At 43.7% G+C, this 17151-nt stretch overlaps 2 protein-coding genes and 1 pseudogene across 2 annotated transcripts; 2 read left to right on the forward strand and 1 right to left on the reverse strand.

The window, feature by feature from the left end:
• The first annotated feature begins 234 nt into the window (after positions 1–234).
• Positions 235–10105, forward strand: LOC119278799 (receptor-like protein kinase FERONIA). The gene is made up of 3 exons (XM_037560144.1): positions 235–4594; positions 4714–4781; positions 9994–10105. The coding sequence occupies exon 1, from the start codon at positions 252–254 to the stop codon at positions 1896–1898; it is 1647 nt and encodes a 548-aa protein (XP_037416041.1). The 5' UTR covers positions 235–251; the 3' UTR covers positions 1899–4594; positions 4714–4781; positions 9994–10105.
• Positions 6113–15749, reverse strand: LOC119278798 (annotated as a pseudogene).
• On the forward strand, positions 6373–7336 carry LOC119278801. The gene is made up of 2 exons (XM_037560145.1): positions 6373–6735; positions 6823–7336. The coding sequence occupies exons 1-2, from the start codon at positions 6662–6664 to the stop codon at positions 7136–7138; spliced, it is 390 nt and encodes a 129-aa protein (XP_037416042.1). The 5' UTR covers positions 6373–6661; the 3' UTR covers positions 7139–7336.
• Positions 15750–17151: the final 1402 nt, after the last annotated feature.

Below are 17151 nucleotides of genomic sequence, written 5' to 3' on the forward strand. Positions count from 1 at the left end.
CAACCAGAGGGGACGCCGTACGTGTTTATAGGCAGGGGCGCACCTCCCTGATAGCGCATACAGTTTAGATTACATCTTGGAGAAGAAGCTAGATAGAGATAAGATTACAAAGGAGAGATAAACTCTAGCTAACTACCTAGCCGAACTACCAAGATATCTATCAGGAGAAGATGCGGAAGCCCCTTGTCACGTACAGAGAATATGTTGTTTGACACATAGCACCGCTCAACGTCTATTGGACAGCAAGATCTATGGGGATAAATTCACATATCAACATGATGTACAATCTTACATGGATTTTGCCAGTCGATGCAGGGTTTTACTACCTTTTGAGGTTCCATTTCTGTGAGATAGGGTATGAAGTAACCAAGGTAAACCAGAGGAATTTCTTCATATACATTAACAACCAGACAGCAGTGCAGATGGATGTCATTCTCTCGAGCGGAGGAACTGGTATACCAGTTTACACCAACTACATCATTATCACAGTTGGTCATGGTCAGACAGATCTGTGGGTAGCACTCCACCCTGATCTCAGTACCCGTCCAGAATATTATGATGCAATTCTGAATGGACTGGAGGTCTTCAAGCTGCAGGATAACAGCAACAACAATCTTGCTGGCGTCAACCTTACGCTCAAGAAAAATCATGATGGGACAGAATCTCATGGTCAAAATAAAACATATAAATCCTCCAAATGGACACAGAGAATCCCAGCAATCGCTGGAGGTGGAGCTGCTGTTGGTTTCTTGGCCCTGTTGTTTGCATGTTTCTGTGTTATGCACAGACGAAAGAGAACTAACTGCAATCCTCGAAATGGACACAGAGAATTGCCATTAACCACCTCACACACAACGGATTTGAAGCTTTGCCACCACTTCTCGTTTATACAAATCCAGGAAGCCACCAACAACTTCGATGAGGCCTTTCTCCTAGGCAAAGGTGGGTTTGGGAATGTATACCAGGGTCAGATAGCTGGTGGGAAGAAGGTGGCAATCAAGCGTGGTAACCCGCTGTCCAGGCAGGGCATCCAAGAATTTTGGAATGAAATCAATATGTTAACCGATCTCCGGCATCGCCACCTTGTGTCACTAATTGGCTATTGCGATGAGGAGTCCGAGATGATTTTGTTGTACGATTACATGGCCAATGGGACACTTCAGGAGCACCTGTACAACACCAACAAACCACCATTGCCATGGGAGCACCGCCTTGTCATATGCATTGGAGCCGGACTGGGGCTGCACTACCTGCACATGGGTGCCAAACAGGCCATCATCCACCGTGATGTGAAGAGTACTAACATTTTGTTGGATGACAAGTGGGTGGCAAAGGTTTCGGACTTTGGGTTGTCTAAGGCTAGTAAAGACGTGGACAATACCCATGTGAGCACTGCTGTGAAAGGCACCTTTGGATATCTAGATCCTGAGTACTTCCGCAGGCGGCGACTCACCAACAAATCAGATGTATACTCCTATGGGGTTGTTTTGTTTGAGGTTCTGTGCGCACGTCCAGCAATTGATCCTAAGCTTCCCGAGGAGCAAGTGGGCTTGCGTGACTGGGCGCTGTCTTGCCAGAGGAAAGGTGTGCTCGGTGAGATCATCGACCCCTATCTGAAGGGCAAAATCACCCCCCAGTGCTTCAGAAAATTTGCAGAGACTGCGGAGAAATGTGTTGCTGAACGTAGCATAGATCGGCCATCTATGAGTGATGTTCTGTGGAGCCTCCAGATCGCACTGCTGCTGCAGGAGGATGACTGCAATCTCTCCAAGGGGACACCATTGTTGAACATGTCATCACTCATGGCCACCAGGGTGCGACCATCTTCAGGTTCAACAATGAGCATCTCAGGACAGAAAGTTGTATTCTCAGAGATCATGCATCCAGATGGCCGATAAGACGAAACTCCTGTACGTTCGGGACTTCTTGTTATGATCTTCTGATTTTGTGAAGCTGGTAGATTAAGATTTACAGGTGCATTTGCCCCTTATGTACTAGCAGGTGTGCTGTTTAACAGTTCCATAAATCTCTCTGCACACTGTACAATCTGATTATGTTCCTAATTCATAGTACTGTAAGTTATTGAATTGATATATGTACTACCGATATGTACTATGATGCAGCCCGATCTTCCCATATTTTGTGCCAAGACATACATCAAAGTATCAGGCCATATCAAAGATTTCCCTTTCTTCTTAATAGGTAAATACAGAAAATTATCTCCGGAAGAGCTCAACGCAAAAGAAAGTTCAGTGAACATGTTCTTAAAATTAGAAGCTGGGACATTAGGGAACTCATTTAAAGGAGCTGATGCCTTTTTGTATCCAAGGACGAAGTCTGATACCCTAGGAGCAGCACACGGGAATTTTTTTCTCGGCAGCTAATTATTCAAGATCACTCATGCGTCATCCATCTTTAATCAAACCGTAAAAAGACAACTGCATTGCACAAGTCTGATACCCTAGGAGCAGCACACGGGAATTTTTTTTGAAATTACTACGTTCCCCAACATGTATATGGCACAGATTTATATTGTCGGATACATATTTTTGTTTGGCTCGCTATTCAAAACATGCTGATATAAAATAATGTTTCCGAGTACCAATAATTAATCAATAATACGTGCATCATTATCACTGTAGAGGATTTTATGGTATACAATCAAAGTGTCATACGTAGGTTCCTTTTGAATTATATATGGTGATTCTAGAGACAACTCCTTAGAGATGGATTTGCAAATCAGTACAAGGTTATTTACGTATTGTTTACAAGTTATCAATAGTATGAGGTCTACAAACTTAAGAAATTTTATTATCTACCCCTCAAAAAAAGTTTATTATCTCTCCCCTGCGGGAGATTCAAGTCAAGAAGCAGAACTCCGTGAGGTCCTATTTTGCCACAAGTCAAACGGAGATGCACACAATTTAGCTAAGGTGTAATGTTTTCTTCCTGTTTGTAGTCATAATTATCTTCTGAATTCTCCACAGTCTATTATCTTGGTTCTTATGTTTTATCTTATTTTCAGAATTGTGTTTTTTTAGTTAAAATAAAGGCAATTTTTTCCTATAGAAAAAGAGTGGCCTATGTGGGAATATCCTATTTGATACATTATGCGTCAAACTGTCGATCTTTGGCACACGACCTGGTGATCGAGCGGTGACATGGGCGGGCCTGTTAACGTGTTGCAGCTGTTTTCGGTTTTGCTAATCTACTAGAGTCTTCTTGCCGGTTTTTTCTGGTTTTGAGAACCTTCTAGAAGGTTCATGAATCGGTTTTACTTTTCCTTTTTTCTTTTTCAGTTACTTTTTTCCTTTTAGTTTCTTTCATTTTTCTGTTTTTATTTTTTGCTTCATTTTCTTTTTTGCTTTCATTAAAAAATTATTATTCAAGTTTGTTTGGAAGTTCAGAAAATTATAAAACGTTTCCCATTTTTCAAAATTTATTAGGATGATCTATTTTTTTGTGCAAATTCCTGTTTGTGTTTTCAAAAAAAATTCGGTTTCCAAAAAATATCCACGTTCGAAAAATGACCGTTTTTTCATTTTTTTTGGAATTTCAGAAAACGTTCCCGTTTCAAAAAGAATGTTCGTGTTCTCAATTTTTTTCATATTTCAAAATATTTCCGCTTTTCCAAAAATTGTTCATTTTTGAAAAACATTTTGTGTTTTCAAGTTTTGCTCAGTAGTTCCGTAAATTGATTGCATTTTTTGTTTGTGTTTCCAAATTTTGCTCTGACTGTCAAAAAATATCAGGGTTCCATAAATTGTTTTTTCTAATTTTTTTTAGGAATTTCAGAAAATTTCCCTGTTTTGAAACGAATGTTTGCACTCTGAATTGTTTTTTCTGGATTATAAAAAAGTTCACATCTTGAGAAAAAATCGTGATTGTGAAAAAAAGGTTCATATCCACAAAAAATGTTCAATTTTAGAAAAACGTTCGCATTGTAAAAAATGTTTTGATATTTATAATTTTTGTTCATGAATATGAATAGTGTTCGTGGTTCATGTAGCTTTCACATTTTTGTTAAAAAAATGTTGGTCCTTCAAAATTTCAAAAACAATTGGATCTGCGTTGTAGTTGGCCATTAAGGCTCTCCACTGCTGTATGGTCAACAGCGGGAGCTAGTTCAACTGGCCAGCGGGTCATCGTCTTTTGCGAGACGTCTTAGATTCGATCCGTCGTGGAAGCAATATATATTTTTGCATTGCTAACGTACTAGCCTTGTTCGCTCTATCATGTATCGCTAAAGTTGTAAGTAGCATGTGCGTTCAGCCGACATACAATCTGCCGCAAAGAGCGGGAGATAGGAGCTCCCGCCTATGTGGGCAAAATCCAGACAAACTTGGAGAAAGAAACATGCTCAATGGGCCGGAAAATCTAATGCACCTCGTAACGGTCCAGCCCACACGCTCACCTCACCATCAGAGTCCATTACCGAGTCTCGCGGAAGAAAAAGAATCTCTCGCCGGGGAGGGGGCAAGCACAGCCGCGCCCCTCCCCGCCGTCGACGCGTCTCGAAGACCCTTGCGACGGCGAGGATTTCTGGGCAAGGCACGGCGACCCCTGGCCTTGGTACCGGATCGGATCTCGCGAGGTACATATATCTCGCCTCGTCTCATCGATCCGCCGTCGGTTTCAGTTTGAACAAGGTGCTTCTTGCTGCAACCCACTCAATCAATATCGTGTCTGATCAATTTAATTTAATTTCTGCAGATGTGGCGGAACAGAGCGGGCACTTCTCCTCTTCTTCAGATGTGGAGCTCAACCAAAATTTGTGTCAGGTCAGGTACCGAAACAACCGGTGCTAATTAAGTATATTCGATTAATGAAATGGTGACGGGGAATACGTACTAGCAATCTCGGAACTCAGTACAAAACACAAGCACATAGCTACTACTATGAAAACCACCCCGTGTTTGTTTGTTGAAACATTATTATATTCAAGTACAGTAAAATAACATCCTGTTACGACCACTTAACAACGCCAACAAGCATAACTCGGACAAAATTGTTGAAGGGTTGGTTCAGATGGTAACAAATTAATCATGCATACACATACTTAGATCTCTTATTTTAGGGTGCTCTACTTACCTCCTGTGATGTAGGGTGTATTGGATCTTAGCCACCAATTGGTCATGGAATGTTGTCCCGTATAAACTTTTTATATGAGAATGGCATTTTGGAGGCCGAGCTCCATGGAGGCCTTTATTTTAAAAAAAATTAAATTCAAACTTCTATGTTTGAAAAAAAATTGAAAAAAAATTGCGTGTATGTAAGGATGTAACCCACATGTGTGTAAAATTTCAGGATGAAATACGTTGAAATGCGACCTGTATAAAAAAGACAAATTCATGGCCTGGAAGGATTAAAAGTATCATGTGTTAAACAGCCCCATATTTTTCTTTTTTGCACAACCCTCATTTCAACGTATTTTTCCCTGAAAATTTACACACATATGTGTTATGCCTTCATGTATCTGTAATTTTTTTCAGAAAATTTTCATATCTAAAATTATGAATTTTAATGAAATTTGAAATTTGAATTTGGAGGCCTCCAGTGAGCTCGGTCACCAAAGGCATTTTCCGGTTTGAAAGAGAAACTTTAAACAGGGAGTATATCAAGTATTTCCACATACCACATTACATGACAACTTGGATAACAAAAGAATATTTCTTCCATGTGTTTACGGTTTATACCTACGTATACTCACAAAGTTTAACATAGGACTAGTTTAAACCTTAATTAAACTAATATAGGTGAGGTTGGGTGTGTACCTGGTAACCTATGATGCCAACCACGTCATAGGACCAGCCTCGATACAAGCAGGCACACTCAATCGCATGAACTATCCAGTAGAACATGGACCTGCAACAGTTAATGAACAAGCCAAAGGAGCTGTACAAGCAACAGAACCATCTCCCCGAGAAATTTGAGGGGGTGTGGGCATAACATGTGGTAGAGAACAGAAATCCATTCATGCGTCGGAACCACCGAAGCAACGCGGAGATGCTCTGCGTCCATTGCAGTAGCCGAGACGATCTGCACTGGGCGATGCCTGTAATCCCCAGACAGCTCCTGTTGAAGCAACCAATGCAGGTCTGCACGGCGCCATAGAGGATATGGCCACTGACGATCTTTTGCTTAGCATCATCGAAGATGTCTTCCACTTCCTCATGGGCGTGCCTCAGCATGGCGGCCATCTTGTCCAGCTTGGCCACATCAGATTTCAATTTATTTGCTTTCTGCATCATCCTCTGCCTGCATCGCCTGCTGCAGTTCTGGGATGATGCGGATCTCCAGCTCCAGGAGCTTCTTGGATCGATCGACGCAACCAGCCCAGCACAATGACCAAGGCAGCTGCGGCAAAATCCCATCGAGTGGTCATGGGGATGCGGATTTTTAGAGCATCTGTGCCGGGGCCGCGTTATCCCAGCGGTAGAATCTTTTCACTGTATCTCGAGATGCCCGACAAGTAAGCCAGTTTTGTTGAAACTGTCACTGTGGTAGCAGGCTATTACCGTCGCTGTGGTCACGTAGGTACTGCACTACTGCTCCATCTATGGCTCAGTGTAGCTTTGTCTTCCACCGCCGCCCCCTCCCCTGCTGCAAGCCCGTGAACACATCTGACTCTCTCTTCTCTTGCTCTTTGACTTATAGCTAGATGGATGGGCCGCAGGGCGGCGATTCGATGGCGCCGGCGCTCGGCTGCAACATCAATCCGGCGGCCGGCCATAGGTACGCACTGATGCAGCTGCTTCCATTACTCTTCGCGTTGCTTGTCTGGGGTGGGATCTAATCCAACTATGTTTCCCGTATGAGCAGGCTTCTGAATCCCCTTTTCGTGTGGATTTTGTGCCGGACCACAGATTCAACATCGCCACCGGCAATCCAATCTTATCTGGTGTGTGTACTACTCCATCTTGTACTGGAAGAATCAGGAGCACACCAGCGCCCGAGCAGTAATGGTGGGAAGCCGTGCGTCTGCTCGTTCATATCTCCCAAGAACTTATCCTCCTCTACCGACGGCGGCTGGGCGGATTCCGATATGGGACTCACGCCGGAGTCGCGAGTAGCTGCTTTAGCTGAATTCCCCTCCCCCGCCGCCCAGCATGCTAGATACAAGGGGGGACGCAGATGAAACACAGAGTCACGGGCCGCCTCCTGTAGTGTCCGATAGCGTTTGTCCTTATCTCGGTGTACAGTGCCCTACGCTATGTAGTAGGTGGATCACGTCCCGGGTCACAACTAACACGCACCATATAACCGTGGCCTGTGAATCTTACGGAAACGGCTGGCCCAGATCCCCGTGTATATGGACATACCAGATAAGCGGGCCGGGGCGCAGGAGTGTTAAAATATGTTTTCGGTGGTCATGGAATGCTGCTTCAAAGAGACCAAGCGGATGATGAGCGAGAGCAACCATCCCAACATGGTTATGGCCAGAAGTATGGGGATCATGGGCATTAGCAACCTGCCCAGCACAGTGATGGGCGTCAAGAACCAGACCAGCACCTTCAGCCTCATCATTGTCCCACTTAGCTCCTCCCTTGCTCGGTTTCTGGGTCTGCCACTGTGTGTCACCATTTCTCTACCTTCGCCACCATAATAAGTTGAACCCATGGATTGCACCATTTGATTTCTTGGATTGTTTTTACTAGCGGTTTCTTTTTTCTCATCTTGAATTCCATCAGTTTCATACCTGATTTCACTTGTCCCATAAACCTTACCTTGAGGTCTGTAATATTCCTGGGCTTCATGTGTCACCACGTATCCTGTACCTTCGTCGCCAACAAAAATCGAGCCCATCCATTGCACCTTAGGATTTCTTGGATCATTCATAATAGTTTTCTGGCAGGCAGACCCTGCACCAACGCTCACACAACCAATTATTGCAGATATCTCTTTAATGGATGACAAGTGCTCAATAATGATCCCTTGTTTATCCACTACCATTGCGTTGAAACCTAGCCTGAGCTTCTGGAGGTTAGGCATTGCATTCTCTTCAAATTTCAGCCAAGGCACAGTGCACGTGAACTTTAAGTATATGAGAACTGAGAACCCTCCCTTGCCAAAGACAATCATTTCTGCAGACGTTGTCATGACATGCAACGACAGAACAGTGAGGGCAGGCAATCCTTTCATGATATCAGTATCTTCCTTCGATAGCTCCTTAACTGCAATCTTAAGAACGCAGAGTTGCGCAAGTTCACCAAGCCACTTTGGGAGTCTGGAGAAGATGCAGCAGCGACGTGACAACTCGAATCTCCGAAGATGGGCTGGGGCAGGGGACATGCTGCTGAAGCCATCACATGAAATGATCATGCTTGAAGCACCAGTATCATTATCAGCCTGTAAAGTATTTACATTGGAGGAGCCTGTAGCAGGTACAAGAGTTACAGACTGCAGGATGCTAAGTTTGTTAAGGACTGAGCTCAGGAGTTGCATATTCTTTTCAAGGCATTCAGCTGGCGGTACTGTAGAACAGGTGAGCTGAAGATTCTGCAGATTTGTCAGCTTCTGAAGATCCATCAAATTGATCTTTGGGTTACTGTTGAGATCAAAATAACTCAAGAGTACGAAGAGATGTCATATGGCCAACCCCATGAGGCAAAATAGACTCGCTCCGAAGGCGGAGGTGCAGCAACTTATCCAGATGAATAATATCAGATGGAACAACCGCTAATCTTGCATCTACCTGCAGAGTACCCAAGTGCCGCAGCCTTCGAATCTTGCCTGGAAGCTTGACGGTGATATTACACTCAATCTTCAGATATCTCAGTCGATATAGTTCACCAATTGAAGTGAGGTCAAAAGTCTTGTCTTGATCAGACCAAATATGAAGAATCAAAACTTGAAGAAGCCCATATTCTACAATGGAGGGTACACCTGTGAAGAATCCAGAAAATACTAGTGATCTAACTTGGGATGTTCTCATATTGTCTGGTATAGTATTTGCACCTTTTGCACCTCCCAACTGGACAGACAGTCTACGGACCTTGTCAGGAAGTCCTAGAATTGTTTGAAAATAGTTCACAACAGTGACAAAGTTTTCCTCCATGGATTTTTGTCTGATAAGATCCAGTACCATGTGGTCAAGCGTACATGACAACACCTCACCATTATGATTGGTATCTACGGATTGGACCAGTCCACTACTGACGAGAGCATCAAAATAACATCCTGCGGTGTTCTCTCTGTCTTGTCCGTGTACTGAGCCGATTAAATCTTCAGCAACCCATTGCTTCACCAATTCATCCTTCCTGGTCGTGTACCCTTCTGGATACATATTCATATATAACAAGCATGCCTTCAAATGGGGTGGAAGATTATTATACACAAGGTTTAGAGCTTCTTTCAACCCTTTGGAACTAGAATATGTAGTACAACCACCCTCGGATTCTCCTGATTGATCATCATTAAGAGGAGTAATCTTATATATATGCTTTAACTGGTAACTGCAGCATGCCAGTGCTACATCCTCAACCTGTGTTGTCGCTATTATTCTGCAATAATCACCATCAGGGAGAGCTCGGATAATAATATCCCAGACTGGCGTGGACCATAGATCATCTATTATAATTAAGTACCTGCAGTTTTTTTCGGCCAAACGAAATATATTACTATTTTAACACAAAAGACAAGAGATAAACATAACAAGATACAGAAGGCAGGACCAAATTACACAGAAAATATGTATCACATACAAAGATCTGGCTAAAAAATCTCCTATTTTTGCCCCCCTAGTTGATAGACTTGATCTTTCAATTGGTATGACAGCAAGGTATCCCCTTTGCATTTAGTTTTACTATTTTACTCTTTTTTTATGTAAAAATGGTTAACAAAGCTTCATTTTGGCCTTTATTTGGGGTTTAATCCAGACAGCCCCAAAGATACAGTAATTCAGAAGTATATTAGTTGCCATTAGCTTCATTTTATGAATATCACAGTAGGATTTGTTTAATTAACTGATAGGAAATACCTTTTTCCTTGCAGATGTTTGGTGATACCACCAGTAAGTCCTTGGACATCAGAAATGTTATGCGTCAGTGGCGCCTTGATTTGTGAGATCATGTCTGTGAGAAGCCTCCACATATCTGGATCTCGGGACGCACGTAGAAAAGCCCGGTACTGGAACTTCCCTCCATACTGGTGATAAAAGGTCCTCACAACTGCTGTCTTGTCAGCACTTGCAGGTCCAAAGATAGTTACCACCTTGAGTTTTTTCTCTATCATATTGTCGTCATGGTCCAAGGCCAGCAGCCTGATGAGCTTGTCGACGTGGAGTTGGATAGGAAGTTGGGCCATGAGGTGACCGACACTGGTGCTGGCGGCTTGTGAATGGTCATGTGTGCTGGTTTCTCGTGGAGAAATATTGAATCTTTCGCGTCTTTCATCTGCATCCTCGACACGAGCTAGCAATGCTGATAATTTTGCAATCATGGGGCCTCGCTTCAACTTTTTCACTTTTGGCAACGAAACCCAGGTGAGCCTGCGGGAAACCCGAAAGATCTTGGATCCAAGACGTTTCCTCAAAAAAATACGGGTCTTACCCCTTCGGGTACCGGAGTATTGGATGAAGTGCATGACCTCGTCAAGGTAGTCTGTTGTATCATAGCACAGATCCCGGACTTGACTCATCCAACACCTGGTAATGCTATCCTGCGGCGCCTCAAATAGATCCTTGCTGAATCCGTTGCACAATCCCTTGAGTCCTTGGCCGAGAAACTGGATCTCGACCTTAACCCTTTTCAGCCGACTGTCTTGCGAAGCAATGACAGAATGAAGCTTCTGGAAGAGAGGGCCCGAGGGCCCGAGCGAAACAGTAACTGGGTCCTCCTCCATCTCTCTCGTCCCCTCAAGCCAAGCACAATGGTGAGGATTGTTTTCAATGGCCGCCCAAATCTTTCTTTTCTTCAAGTTCCGCTTTGAGATAGCACCGACGCCAATCTTTAACACCTGCAAGAGGCAAAATCTCAAATGAGTATGCCAGTCACATATCATATCAAAAATCATTGGTAGAGCAAAATGACCATGAGGGAAAATTTAATTTGCTATTAGTGACTCCATATAATCGATATGGACTTTGCCCAAATAAAATAGTATGTTTACTAATTTGAGACTCCCTCCATGTTAATTCTAGGAAAAACAACTAGGAAGTTGTGTTCTCATCCATCTGATATACTTCCTCCTTTCCGGTTTGTTGGGAAATCTCGAATATCTCATCAACGCAAATGGCGAGTGGAGGAGCAATTTTCGTACTATGCAAAACTACCCAATCATGCAGGTGCAAAAATTATCTTTCTTCCATGAAAATTTACAGGCTCACAAAGACGTGAACATATCCATGTGTAATTCGTTTTTGAAAAAAAATAGCATTTGAAATTTTGTTTCTTTTGCTTCAAGAAACATTTTCGAAAACATTTCGCCATGTGTTAGCAAGGAATAGGGATACCACAAACGTATAGGTATCTGAGATTTATCAACATACCACTAGTTACATGTACTTTCAAATGAGAGCGCACCTTGGAGCTTGCCTCTCTTGGCGTGTCAGGTGTATCTAGATGAAGTTCAGTTGGAGCATCTTCGGCCTGTTCAAATAACCATAAAGGACACTTCACTTCATCTGCTAGCTCAGAGCAACAGAAGTACAAATGGAGGTGTACACGAGCTATCAAGATTATGTTTTGTGGGAGGGACATCATGGATGCCATGGGAGTGATCTTACCTGATGTGAAGTAATCATGCCAGTTTTGACATATCCGCCCATAGTTTTTATCTGATCGAGTCTACTGATTATATGTTGTGTATCCGGTCTCTTTGCCGGGTTGAAGTCGATGCACTCTATTGCTATCTCAGCACATATGCGTACCTGTTCCATCTGTACGTCGCTATGTGATTTTTCCACCATGTCACTCCAACTTTCAACTACCTATGAATATAATTTGTGAGTTATGAAAAAGAAACGCCATCTTTTAAAATATGAAATAAAAGTATGCAGTACTAGTACATACTAGCACCATACATTTTTTTTTTGAAACGGAGGCAAAAGATTTGCCTCATCCATTAAATAAGAAGAAGAGAGTTGCCGAGTTAATTAGTGGAAAACCGGGCGAAAACCATAACAAACCGCTGAGCGGCACACAGAAGATACCCACACACACCACTAGCCCCATACATGATGTCAACAGCTTACACAAAACCACATCAACTAGGACTTCAAAACTACAAACTAACAATAAAAAATTCTCAAGAAAATTAGGCTGTGCCCCTAGCTTCTTCTCACATATCGGAAGAAACCAACTATCTATTTAATTAAAAATAAATATGCATCCAAAGTTCCAGCTGGAGACAACATGGACACGGGTGATGGGATTGCACAACCAATCTCCCACACAAAGAAGCTGGCCTTTCTTTTTGTTCTCACATACAGGGCCACTTAAGTTTGCCTTATCATTTTTTCTCATGAGAAAACACAAAAGTTGCCCTAAGATGCATTGATAGAAAGAATAGATTCCCATCATTATAAGTGAGGGCCGCCCCCGCTACACCCCGCCCCCGCGCGTCGCCTCTGGCGCACGGGGAAACCCTAACCGCGCCGCTAGCCGCCCCTCCCCACTCCTCCCCCGCTTCGCCGCCGCCGGAGGGGACACCGGCGAAGCCCGCGTGGTCCCCAGGGAAGGTGGCGGCGGGGCGTCCTCGCCGTTTCGCCAAGGTCGACCCGCAGTTCTCACGGCGACCGATGCCGCGCGGCGGTGTTCCGCCGGTGGCTGGCACCTGCTGCCCGTGGGGCGGCGTCCCTCACGGCGGCAGGGGCTGCCCCTGAACGGCGCCTGGTGGTGGCCAATTTGCGGCGCGTGGGTGGGCCGGATCTGGGCTGCGGGTCTGTGTCCCCGTCATGGTAGCGCTTGTCGTTGCCCTCAGCCATGGGGCGTGGTCCCGGCGGGCCTAGCGCCGGTTGTGCTGGCCAGGACCACGTTGGCAGGGCCCTACTTCATCTCATGTCGTCTCGCTGGCCAGTGGTGGTGGTCATCTTCTTCGTTAGAGATGGCCGGCCAGAGGCTTGGTGATCGGATCTCGAGATCCATCATCTAGTCCCGGCTACGAGTAGGGGAGACATGGTTGCCGGTGAAAACCGAGCCGACGGCAGGCGATGGCGGCGTTCTACGCCGTTACCTTGATGGAGGCATCGTCGTGTAACTACTATCGACCCACTCGTGCTGCTCCGGGGGAAACCCTAGGATCTGGTGTTCCAGATCGGACGATGGTAGCACTGTGGTGTCGTTCCTTTCTTAGGAGCATCGTTTGTGGAGCAGCGCTGGAAGCCAGAGGCAGGAGGTGGAGCGGCTTCGTCTTGCACTGAGCTTCGGTGGAGATGTCAAGTCATGCCTGACCGACAGGTGCTACGCTTTGTCATGCCTAGTAGGCAGGTGCTACGCATGACAGATTTTTCAAAGACTTCAAGTTGTGTCGACTGGTGGTACTTGGCAGCATGTTGCTAAGGTGTATCAGTGGCGACCACGACATGCTCAGTTGTTTCCGCGCAGAGAGGAGGTGTCGTTCGGCGCCGTGGTGGCGTCGACGATAGCTAGACCGAGCAAAGTTGATGCATCAGTACAGTTTTGAAGATGGAGCGGTGGCAGTTGGTGGCGGCCCTCTGAGAGCACGCCGCACCAGTGTGTTCCCCAGACTCGACAAGTGGCTAGGTTGGGGTCTCAGGTCTTAGATGTTAGGCTTGGCTTCGAGGTCTGTTGTATTAGGCCCGGACTATTAGCATCCCTTCATCAACTGGATAGGAGTAGCGACAGATGTTGCCTAGACGGTGACTTCAGACTTTCTGTTGTATTTCTTTGTAAGGACTTTTGTGAATAATTAGTAAAGTGGCTGCATGCATGGTCCAGATGCAGGCCGGGGGTTTTCCTTACGATGAACGACCATCATGAACTAGAGAGAGAGAGAGAGAGAGAGAGAGAGAGATCCTAAAAGAAAAAAGAAGCAAGTAATGCATTCGTTTTGAAGTACAGCCTTTATTTCTTACCATGTCAATGTCATGATGACAACACCTCTTTCCAGTGAGTATCTCCATGATTATTACACCAACACTGTACATATCACGATCGTACGCATACCGGTATGTCATTTTAGTAGCATCATGCCATTCTGGTGGCATATATGCACTGAAAAAATATATATCCTTGTGATTGGTTAATGAACAAGGTAACATAGTGTTAAGTATAAATCATAGCAGGAAAAAGGACTGAACTTCGAAGAGGCTTAGCAAACTTACAATGTTCCACAGACTAAAGCAGTAGCCCAGTCTTCTGATTCAACAGCGCACCTAGATAAAGTGAAACCAGTAATTTTCGGCACGAACTTATCATCCAAAAGTATGTTTGTGGGCTTTAGATCTAAGTGGACAATGTTTTTCTGATGGAGATAATTTAACCCCTGACAAATTCCTGTGATAATTCGAAAGCAGTCTGTCCACTGAAGTTTGTGAGATGTATCTACAAATGGTAGATGATAAAGGCAGCTTAGTATAGATAGTATGCGGCATGGTGAACTGAAAATTGATGATCTTCAATGATGAAAATACAAGTTAAAAGAAACTTTACGTGCCACATGATCCTACCAGTGATATACTTATCAAGACTCCCTTTAGGAAGATACTCGAAGCAGAGCAACCGTTCTGGTACATCCACCATGACCATTTTTCCATTGTAGGTTGCCAAAAATCCCTGTGTGTTAACACAATACCCTAGAAACCGTACTACATTTTTGTGTTTCACCTTCAGGAGACATTCAAGTTCTTGTTGGAACATGTTTTCAATGATATGCGTACTGGAAAACCTCTGAACTGCCACATTCCTATTCCCAAGCTTTCCCTACAGAGAGAAGTTGCCTTGTCAGCAACAACTTCAGTTTTCAGAAAAAGTTAGATCAAGACCGGAGCAGATCAGAGTTACTGTACCTTATAAACCACCGTAAACCCACCTCTGCCAATTTCATGCTCTTTAGAGAAATCATCGGTGATATCTTGCAGAAGTGGCAGTGGCAGGGCCATGGGCTCTGCCGTTTCATCAGATAGGATGCACTCCAGGTCCCTTCGTGTGGCAATAGATGGGAGTTCCATTTGCAGTTAGATGTCACAGAACCCCTACAACAAGAGAAAGCGCATTATTTGTGTAGGTACCAGGCCCAGCTCCATTGATTCCTAGATGTTTTTTTTTCTTTCTGTGATCATGAAAGGTATAAATGCAGAAATATCACACTCCTCTGTTTTGCAATAGAAAAAGAGGTGGCATAGCAGCACTCCTATTCTCTTGCATCTTGTTTGGGCTTTGAGTATATGACGAATATGTAGATTTGTGCAAATTCCATGCTCATCCGATCGCACTGAACTGGATTGCCCGTGTAAATATTGCAGAACAACAGTTTTCTGTATTAATTATTACTGGACACATATTCGTCACAGTTTTGATTAGCAGAAGAAACACACAAATCACCTTCATACGGTGATTCCATAGGCAACTAGAACAAATGAGATCTGGAGAAGATATGGGGTCAAAATACTCTGGAGAAGCTCGTTTCAAGGTGATTACCTGCCGATCGAGGCCCTGCAGCTGCAACCAGTCGAGCGGAAATTAAGCTTGTGATGATTTCTTCCGAGCTAGGTTGCCGGATCAATTCTCAAGCTGTCCAAGAAAGAGGATGGGAGAGGAGACTTCCATAGACGCGAGGTGAGATCTAGATCCTGCTCCGTCAAAATGGATGAGATAGAGGATGGAGACATAGGATTAAAGAAGCAACTCCGAGGTCAATACTTTTCTTGAGTGTCTTACAGTAATCAGGCCGGGGTGACATCCAATCCCACCTGTTTGTCTCCGCTCCGTCAGCAAAGCTCCACTTGCCATCTCTCCTGTTTGGCTCCAACCACCCCCACCCACTGCTCCGAGCTCGCGCAGAAAAGGACACAGGGCTGTCAGCGAGGGCGGAGGCACCGAGAAGCTCCACAACTTCTCAACAATAATTGAAAGGAAACATTAAAAGGTACACATCTCAACAATAATTAAACAGCAAACTTAAAAAATTACACAGACATATGATGTAGGGTGCTTCGGTACACATCTTAAAATACTCTACAACAACTTTTGATAAAAAAGGTAGCATAGTCTACTTGACACGATGCATAATTTAAAAATCCACGACCTGATCTCTTAAAAATATATAATTCCTCCAATCTATATTACTTGTCTTAGATTTGTCTAGAACGCACTCCCTCCGTTTTTATTTACTCTGCATATTAGCTTTGACTAAAGTCATACTTTATAAAATTTCACCAAGTTTGTAGAAAAGAATATGAAAATTTACATTATCAAATTTATATGAGTGAAAATATATGCAATGATGAATCCAAGGATATATATTTTGTAGTGTACAGGTTAACACGTTTCTCTACAAACTTGTTGAAAGTATATAAAGTTTGACTTTAGACAAACCTAATATGCGATGTAAATAAAAACGAGGGAGTACATCCATATCTAGACAAATTTAAGACAAATATTAATATGAATTGTAGGGAGTATATTAATAAAATATCACAGCCGGCTTGACCAGCGGATGGACTCGTCGGTCCATTTGCCCTCCTCCTACAATCATTTAGTAGCCCGCGTGTTGCACGGGAGTACATACAATTGCAATGATCGTATTCGTATATACTCCCTCTGTATCATAATATAAGGATTTTTTGACAGAGTACCTAAGGGCATCTCCAATAGTGTGTACAATCAAATGTGTTGGTAAGTTTATATTGATGTCATCAATCGACAAGGTATCATACAACCATTCCAACAGGTTATAGGTTAATTGTTCAATACAGAATGAGGCAATAAATAACTTAGCTCTATCTTTGCATCTTGGAACTTGTGCAAAGGTTGTTGGTTCAAGCTCATACTTCCCTGTCCAAACTTGTTTATTTGGTCTCTTGTATTTTGGGACAAACATTGACTGTAGATTTAGTTTGTGAAATACAGGTGATATCTCATACAAATTATATTGTTGGATCGTATTCAAAACAAGTTTCCTCAGTTCTCTCTAGAGGTCGTCTTAGTAACTCGGGGAAATTTTCGTGCTGAGACCCTCTCTTTTGAGGTC

Source organism: Triticum dicoccoides, chromosome 3B (assembly GCF_002162155.2).
Source record: "Triticum dicoccoides isolate Atlit2015 ecotype Zavitan chromosome 3B, WEW_v2.0, whole genome shotgun sequence".
In the NCBI taxonomy this organism is placed as follows: domain Eukaryota; kingdom Viridiplantae; phylum Streptophyta; class Magnoliopsida; order Poales; family Poaceae; genus Triticum; species Triticum dicoccoides.